Source organism: Rhinolophus sinicus, linkage group LG14 (assembly GCF_036562045.2).
Source record: "Rhinolophus sinicus isolate RSC01 linkage group LG14, ASM3656204v1, whole genome shotgun sequence".
Taxonomy (NCBI): domain Eukaryota; kingdom Metazoa; phylum Chordata; class Mammalia; order Chiroptera; family Rhinolophidae; genus Rhinolophus; species Rhinolophus sinicus.
This window is the reverse complement of record NC_133763.1, coordinates 52,336,171-52,344,296: the sequence shown is the minus strand read 5'-3', so window position 1 is coordinate 52,344,296 and position 8,126 is coordinate 52,336,171. Positions and strand designations below refer to the sequence as shown.

At 48.7% G+C, this 8,126-nt stretch overlaps 1 protein-coding gene across 1 annotated transcript; it reads right to left on the bottom strand.

The window, feature by feature from the left end:
* Nucleotides 1-1,549: 1,549 nt before the first annotated feature.
* LOC109435389 (uncharacterized) lies at nt 1,550-2,806 on the bottom strand. The gene has a single exon (XM_074318759.1). The coding sequence runs from the start codon at nt 2,703-2,705 to the stop codon at nt 1,863-1,865; it is 843 nt and encodes a 280-aa protein (XP_074174860.1). The 5' UTR covers nt 2,706-2,806; the 3' UTR covers nt 1,550-1,862.
* Nucleotides 2,807-8,126: the final 5,320 nt, after the last annotated feature.

Below are 8,126 nucleotides of genomic sequence, written 5' to 3'. Positions count from 1 at the left end.
ACCTCTAGCTTTTTGTTTCTCAGGATTGCCACATCTATTCCTAATAAATTTTAGGATTATTTGCTCTAGTTCTGTGAAAAATGTCATTGGTATTTTGATAGGGATTGCATTGAATCTATAGATTCCTTTGGGTAGTTTGGACATTTAACAATGTTAATTCTTCCTATCCATGAGCACAGTACATCCTGCCATTTATTTGTATCTTCTTTAATTTCTCTCTTCCATGTCTTATAATTTTCTGAGAACAGGTCTTTTACTTCCTTGGTTAAATTTATTCCGAAGTATTTTATTTTATTTTATTTTATTGGATATAATTGTAAATGGGACTTTTAAAAATTTCTCTTTCTGGTAGTTCATTATTGGTGTATAAAAATGCAACTGATTTCTGAATATTAATTTTGCATCCTGATATAGCATTGTTTTTAATAGCAACAAATTCTTCATATCAAATCATATTATATCTAAACATAATGTAAGTTCAGGATCTTCCTCTTCCTACATCCTCCACTCATAAAGCTAGACGTAAAGGACTCTGGGTGGGGTGGCGTGGTTGTTTAGGGGTTTTGTTATAGCCGCTAGCCTATGCTGACTAATACACATCATGGTTAGGACACGTTTGGTTCTCTTTGTTGGTTTGATTAGTTGATTTTGGCGCTAGGGGGCGCTGTTTACTTGGATACCGATGAAAGCATTTAGGATGATAAAACTTTTAGGGTAAACATTTTTCAAATAGACTTCATAATTTTAAAGACTGCAGTCAGGTAAAAATTATGATCCAAAGTATCACAATTGCTTGAGTTATACCAAATGCTCATGGTGTTTTCATTATTTCATTTTACAATCTAAGTTAAATATGTCCCTTTTAGTACCACGTAGCATAAAGAAGCAGCATACTTTTGGGTTAGTCTGGGAGAGTCCTGGTCCAGCACGTGTGGGTGTGTATGTTTGTTCGTAGGAGGGGTGGGGTGGAAAGTGAGGTTCATCCCTGTAGGTGACTGTAAGTCCCCCAAGACAAGCACTGGGAGTCCCCTTGTCCTCTTTCTGGCAGACTGGGCACTCAGTGAACGCAAGAGGATTTCCTGAGACAGCAAAGTGGAGGCTGTGAGTCTTCAGGTATGTCTGAGAAGCTGAGTCACGGCAACCAGAAAGCAATGAGTGAGGAGGAGCAGATTCACGTATGTGGAACAACAGCCCTTGAAATGAACTGGAAGAGGCTAAGTCAGCGGTCCGGGAGGCAGGGTTAGGGTCAGGACACTGAGGGGTCGAGTCCGTCCGAGTCAGCAGGGACAGGCACTAACTAGACTCCAGCGTGACTCACTGAGTTGCAAGAGGGCAGCCGTGGGCCAGCCCTGGATGCCCAAGCAGCAGCCACTTGGTAGCATTGTACAGCTTCCCGTGGCCAGCCCAGGAAACTCAGTGGGGACAAAGCAGGACCTGCCATCTCTGAAATGAAGCCCTTCCTCCCCAACCTGTCTGCCAACAGGTCCTACCTCCCCAGGGAAAGGAGTGGAGACATTGAGTTGGACCACAACACACAGGGGTGGAACTGAAAGTGAATTTATTGGGAATAGCACACAGCTGATTCACTTGTTTTCACCTTAAGTCTCACATCAGATGAATCCCGAGGAGCTGAAATCTGAGGTTCGAAGGTACCAAGACCCTCAGCTTAATTCTGAGACTCAGAGGCCCGGAATGTTTGGGAAGGAAAGCTTCATAGCTCATGTTTTCAGGGTGCAAATGAGGAAGGATTGTGAGTCAGGGTGACAGCATGCTAATTGCAAGGCAAATGGGACTCAGGCAGCGTGGGAGAGGGGGTTCAGCATCCAGTGGTCGGCTCCTCCAGGGCTTTGCTGTGGACACCATTACTTCTGCTTGGTCTGCTGAACTGGCGCTGGGATGACTGTTGAGGGACACGGCTCAGGGACCTTGGAGTGGCTGGGCTCCGGAACCTTGGTGTGACACGGCTCCGGAACCTTGGTGTGACACGGCTCCGGAACCTTGGTGTGACACGGCTCCGGAACCTTGGTGTGACATGGCTCTGGAATCTTGGTGTGACATGGCTCAGGAAACTTGGTCTGACACGGCTCTGGAATCTTGGTGTGACATGGCTCAGGAAACTTGGTCTGACACGGCTCAGGAATCTTGGTGTGACATGGCTCAGGAAACTTGGTCTGACACGGCTCCGGAACCTTGGTGTGACATGGCTCGGGAAACTTGGTCTGACACAGCTCAGGAACCTTGGTGTGACATGGCTCTGGAATCTTGGTGGGACACGGCTCCGGAACCTTGGTGTGACATGGCTCTGGAATCTTGGTGGGACACGGCTCCGGAACCTTGGTGTGACACGGCTCTGGCACCTTGGTGTGACACGGCTCTGGAACCTTGGTGTGACACGGCTCAGGAACCTTGGTCTGACATGGCTCTGGAATCTTGGTGTGACATGGCTCAGGAACCTTGGTGGGACACGGCTCAGGAAACTTGGTCTGGCATGGCTCTGGCACCTTGGTGTGACACGGCTCAGGAACCTTGGTGTGACATGGCTCGGGAAACTTGGTCTGACATGGCTCTGGCACCTTGGTGTGGCACGGCTCCTTGGTTTGGGGGACACATGGTTCCTGGGGAGGAGGCTGGCAGGGCTGTTTCACCTGCTGCTGCTGAAGCTGGGGGGGTAGGACACAGGGCTGCTTCTGCTGATGGGAACTCATGCTTCAGAGGAGGCTGGAACTAGAGATGGAGCAGATGGTTTAAACCAAGATTAACTAGGGAGGAAGCCAGGTTCAATGCCACTTTCAGGTCTCCTAAGAAGCACATGTTCTCCTCTTTCTCTTTACCTCTAAGAACACCTGGATGATTTCTGAGCCTTGGGAGAGGAGGAACGGAAGGGCAATTTGTTCTGCCCCACCTGCTCAGGGCCTCCCCAGTGTTCTCCTTTTTCCTGGCACATCTGAAAACCCAACTAAGCAACACAACACAACCGCAGGCTCCTGGCAGGAATGTGAGAGCACAATAGTAGATCACGTGGAAATGTGATATTATTTGAAAAAAATCCCAGTGACTTCAACCCACCCACACATTTCTGATAATAGGATGGCTTATCACCTATGAGATAACTACTGGCTTCTCTAAACCCCCACAGGATCCCCCCTAGTCTCGCACACACCCTCCTCTGCCTCAGATGTTTTCCTCATTGCTATTTGTTCAAGTATAATAACTACCCAACCAGCACCATCACATATCACCTCATATGATGCTTTGGGGAGGAATTTCTAGAAGAAACCTTCCAGAAATCAGCCATGTCCCCAAACTGCCACAGTTCTTTTCTTGTCCTTGTCGCCTTAGGCAGGTGACTTTCTGCATTGTATTTTTCCTCTTCATGCCCGTGTCTAATTTTCCTGAAACATCATAGTTTCATGGAATAAATTCCCCATTGTCTAAATTATCTTTTAGCAAAATGCCAACACAACAAATTATCACACAGCAATTTGTTGACAGACTGAAATTCTCTGTATTAAGATTATGAATAATGAAAGAAGTACAGTGTCCCTCTACGTACATGCTGCTAACTGCGGGTCTTACACAAGCCACGCCTCTCCCCGCTGGCACAGTGAGAACTGCTGGGGCAGAACTCATAACATCTTAAGTCCTTTCAAGCCCAAATAATGATTCTCCTTAGAGCAAAGATATCTCTAGAGGCTAGAACTCTGATGACTGAACTTCAATAACGAGGGAAACATAGCAAGAACACCAAGGAAATGCCAGTAAAAATCAAATACCTTGAGCAAACGATAAAAATATCCATGGAAAGACACTTACCTGGTGCGCGGAGAAGAGCAGGCTGTGTGGTCAGTCACTCAGATCTGGTGTGGTGTCCCCAGCCAGCTGGCTTTTTATACAGTGTGAGTGAGACCTATTTCGTGGTAATGGGACTTTTTGGGCTTCCGTGTCTTCATTCTTTGCCTGCTGGGGTGATTCACCCCAGGCCCCTCATCAACCTGTTGGGTCAGTTTTAGTGATGAAACCACCCACTTGACATTTTTTAGGCACTTGCTGTCTCACAATGATGTCACCTGGGCTTTCTCCCCACGGAGCGTCCTTTGCATCCAAGTGTAGTGTTTATGGTGAGGGTGGGGTGGGGTGGGGTGGGCTGGCAGGAGAGAAGAAAGAAGTCTTAGGGCTGCTGGAACCAGAAACACCCCTGGTTCCTGGGGGACCCTGAGCTTCAGCATGAACCAGGCCTGTTGAATTGCGTGGTATAGGAAGTGGCTGTGGAAATGAACAAGGTGTTTCTGGTTCTTCTGGGAGGCCAGGGTATGGTGACATGATTTCCCCAGAAGGAAACAAGTAATCATTTGCTTCTCCATCACTCTGTGTACCAGTCCTGGGAGAGGAAAGGCCTCAAGTGATCCTTTTGGCCCCAAAAAGCCTTCACTCCAAGAAAGGTCTCACTCAGAGTCAATGGAAGACAGAGAATGGGAACCACTTTCAGTGATGGGAACGCCTGTCCGTGAAAACCGGGGAGACTGTCCGGTGCAGCAGCCCAGGGCACTAGCCCTGCCACCTGTCCACTTGTTGTGGACCCTGAAGACCCTGCCTCTCTTGGGAAATCCCTTCCTGGGGGCAGCACAGGGACCTGGGACCTGGGGGTCCTTGACCCTTGATAGCAGAGTTCACTCCGCTCCAGATGAAATGAAACTGGGATCACCAATCCAGACCTGCCTTTCACACATAATCTGTCACAAGCTGGGCTCTTTGGAAAATTCAAGTCATTCTTCAAATCCAAGTGTTATGTGGTCCCTCCCTCTTGAACTTCGCTCACCTACAGCTTGTGGCGTAGCTGCTGGCTCCACAGCGGTGTCACCTCCCCTGAATTCGAGCCCAGGGCCAGCCAGCCACCACCAGGACCTCCTCCCACGGCCCCCCCTAACGATTATTATACTCATCACCCCCCCACTCTGCATTGTGTTTGGACAATTACAGAATGGATGGAATTATTTGGGATGAGACACAGAGGTGGCTTTGAGAACAACTAGGACATTTCTGATAAGAGAAGCATTCCCTGTGACAAGGCGAATGGCATGATCTCAGAAGAGGCGGCCTCGTAAGGGCTCACCAATAGATAGCTGTTTCTGCTACCCCCCACCCATCTGTTTCCTTCCCTAGAGTTGACGTTGCTGCTTCCCTTTGGGCTGGCCACGGTCACCACCATGCCTGAGTTCACGGCTTGTTTTATCAGTTCAGCTCTTCTCACCCAGACGCCATCTCTAAGGACCCTGCAAAGGGAATTCCAGGCATCCCTTGCTGTTGGTCTGGTGGGCTTCTCGGACCCAGGGCAGCCAGCCTTCTGCCCCTTGGTCCTCTGTGGCACAGCCGTGGACCTGGCTGACCTGATCCTCGGCTCTGCGGCTGGGCCCTGCCTCTCATGTCTGCCCTGGACCCACTCTCTCAGCTTAGACCTCATGTGTCTTCCTGACTTGTGTCTCCTTTCCCCCAGCCAACGCTTTTCCCTTTCTACCGTCTCAATTTCTCCTTTCTCCTTCTGCTGTTTTGTCCAACGGGCGGTGAATAGTCGGGTATTCAGCCTTTTTTCTCCTATACAGGAAAGCTGAATTTCTGGATTAGCCAATGAATTTTCTGGAAGCCATATGGCTTGTGAGTGCCACTGGCATCTTCCCACCTGCCTCTGACTTTCACACCGATATCCTTGTCAGGATGATAGGGCGCTGCTGGTTTTCTTATACCAAAGCCTGGCCCTTCTTGGTTGTATTGGTGAACGAATGGCATTACGTAGCTTTTGGGCGTCCTTACACATCCCCTCCGCTCTGCCTCTGATGCACACACTGTCACGGGGCCCTTTCCATGTAGGTTTGGATGGGCTTCGTGTAAGAGCCTTCTCTTCTTTCCTGACCCAGGCCCCTTTGGCACTACGGTGCAGGGCACCCACGGAGCAATGCACCCTGTGTGTGCAATCCAAGAGTGGGGGAGAGTTAACGCACATGGAGCCGGACTGGCCCAGTGGCGGTGGTGAAGGGGGTGGCAGGAGGCTGTGGATAACTACATCGGCCTTCATCTCCAGACAAAGAGTTCTCCATCTTCTCAGCACATGAGAAAAAGCCCACAAGCATCAAACCTTCTTTTTATTCAGATGCGAAGCACCATCTGATTGCTCCCAAGCAGACATGAATCTCAAGAACTCAGGCCGAGCCCGGGGGGAGATTGCCGCCTCACCGGAGGGCAGTGGAGCTTTCCAAGACCAAGTGCGTTCAGTTACTTCTCAAGTGAAATCCAAGGCACTTGGAAGGGTAAGTCAGGGAGTATGTGGTGATGACAAGCCCCAAACCTCCCCCCAGAATACGTGCTCCGCGCTGGAGGCTTTGTCTAACCCTGCAGTTTCAACAAATTGCTGGTGACAAGGGAACATCTTGAGGATTCACCAACGTTATAGGTCGGAGGAATTCCAGGTCATGCTTTCAACTGATTCCTGAGTGCCTGCAACAAGTCAGGCGGGCTTCTAGACAGTTGGGGTGCGTCAGTGAACAATAACAAAAATCTCTGACCCTGGGGAGTTCATACGCTATAGGGACGGTGGAAATAAAGGACAAAGAAACAGGATGACTCTAATTATGCAAATGCTGTGGAAAAAGCAATAGCTGTGTCTGCGCTTGGGAGCCCCAAGGAGGTGGGGCTGGTGGGTCCTCTCTGAGAAGGTGATGCTTTGTTCACCTTGAAGCAGGTGAAAGGTTAGATGTTAGGATGGCTGTGGAAAGTGTTCTGGGTCAGGAGATTCCGATGCAAATACTCCAAGGTCAGAGCCTGCCTGCCATGTTCCAGGGTCTCTGTGGCGGGAAAGAGGAAGTGGAGGAGAGGCAAGGCCCAGAGGGGAAAGAGTTCATCCTCGGCAATTCACTCAGAGTAAGATGCGCGAAGGAATGTTTTTATTCAGGAGCCCAAATGTCTCTCACGTTCTTGGGCTTTCTTGTGTCTGAGAATTTCCACTCTACAGCGGAAGAGTTACCTGTATAAGGGGATGAAAGTCACAGCGGAAAGCCTTTTGAGGGCAGGAAGTGTACTTACCCAGGAAATGCTCTCCTAGCAGGCTTTGCTTTGTCACGTGTCGTGAGAATACCACTGAGTGACTCTAAGTTGGTAAATATATACTTGTGATTTTTGAAAGAAAATCCTCTGTTATAAAATAATATGAAGCAAATATTAAGTACAAGCACATGAAGTTGTGGTAAAACGGATGCTGGTGTGCGAGTAACTGAATATTGGGGAAAACCCCCTTAAATACTGTTTACTACCAGCTCAATGGCACCTGTCTTATCTTGCTGGTTACATGGGGTCCAATGAAAGCCCTCTGTGGTTTCCTGCCTTAAATACTGGCTCAGGACTCACCACATCCCCTTTCTTTGGTGTCTCAGCCAATGGGACAACTGTGCCCCTACCTGGCCCCTCTGGACCCCCACACTGGGGATTTTTCTTGGTTGATGTATCGGGAATATTGGCTTTATATGTGTTCAGAGTGGAGGGCTCCCCGTGTTACTGGACAGGATTCCTTCTGCTCCCCTTGCCCTGGCACTTCCCTAAAGGCCGCACTGCGTTAAAACATCAGGCAGTAAAATTGCCGCCTGGTACTTGAAAGGCAGACTGTTTGCCCAATAAGCTTATAGTTATATATATATAAAGTGACTAGACAGATGCGGAAATTTGGTGACTATTGGCTGCTACTGAGTCCTGTCGGCAAAATATGAATGACTTCGTGAAAGAAATGGGCCAATTTGCAGATAGAAGAAACAGGAATTCTTAAGGGTATCGAAAATTGGTAGAAAAAGCCGACTCCTTCTAAATCTCAGCACAGAGATAAGCGCAAAACAACAAAGGTCTTAAGACAAATTTTTGCAGCACCGATGAGATTACAGGTGGAGTCTTCCTACCCACGTCCCAGAGAGCATTAGGGCAGTAGCAGTGCATGAAAAAAAAAAGAAAAAGGGGAGCAAGCACACAGGGAAATGCACGTGGTTGAGAATAATGAGGGCAGGAAAAGAGCTTTGAGTAGAGTTGCTGCCAAGGGGGCTGATGGGAAAAAACCAGAAGCCTGCAAAATTTTCGATGGAGTTGTCTTGCCTGAG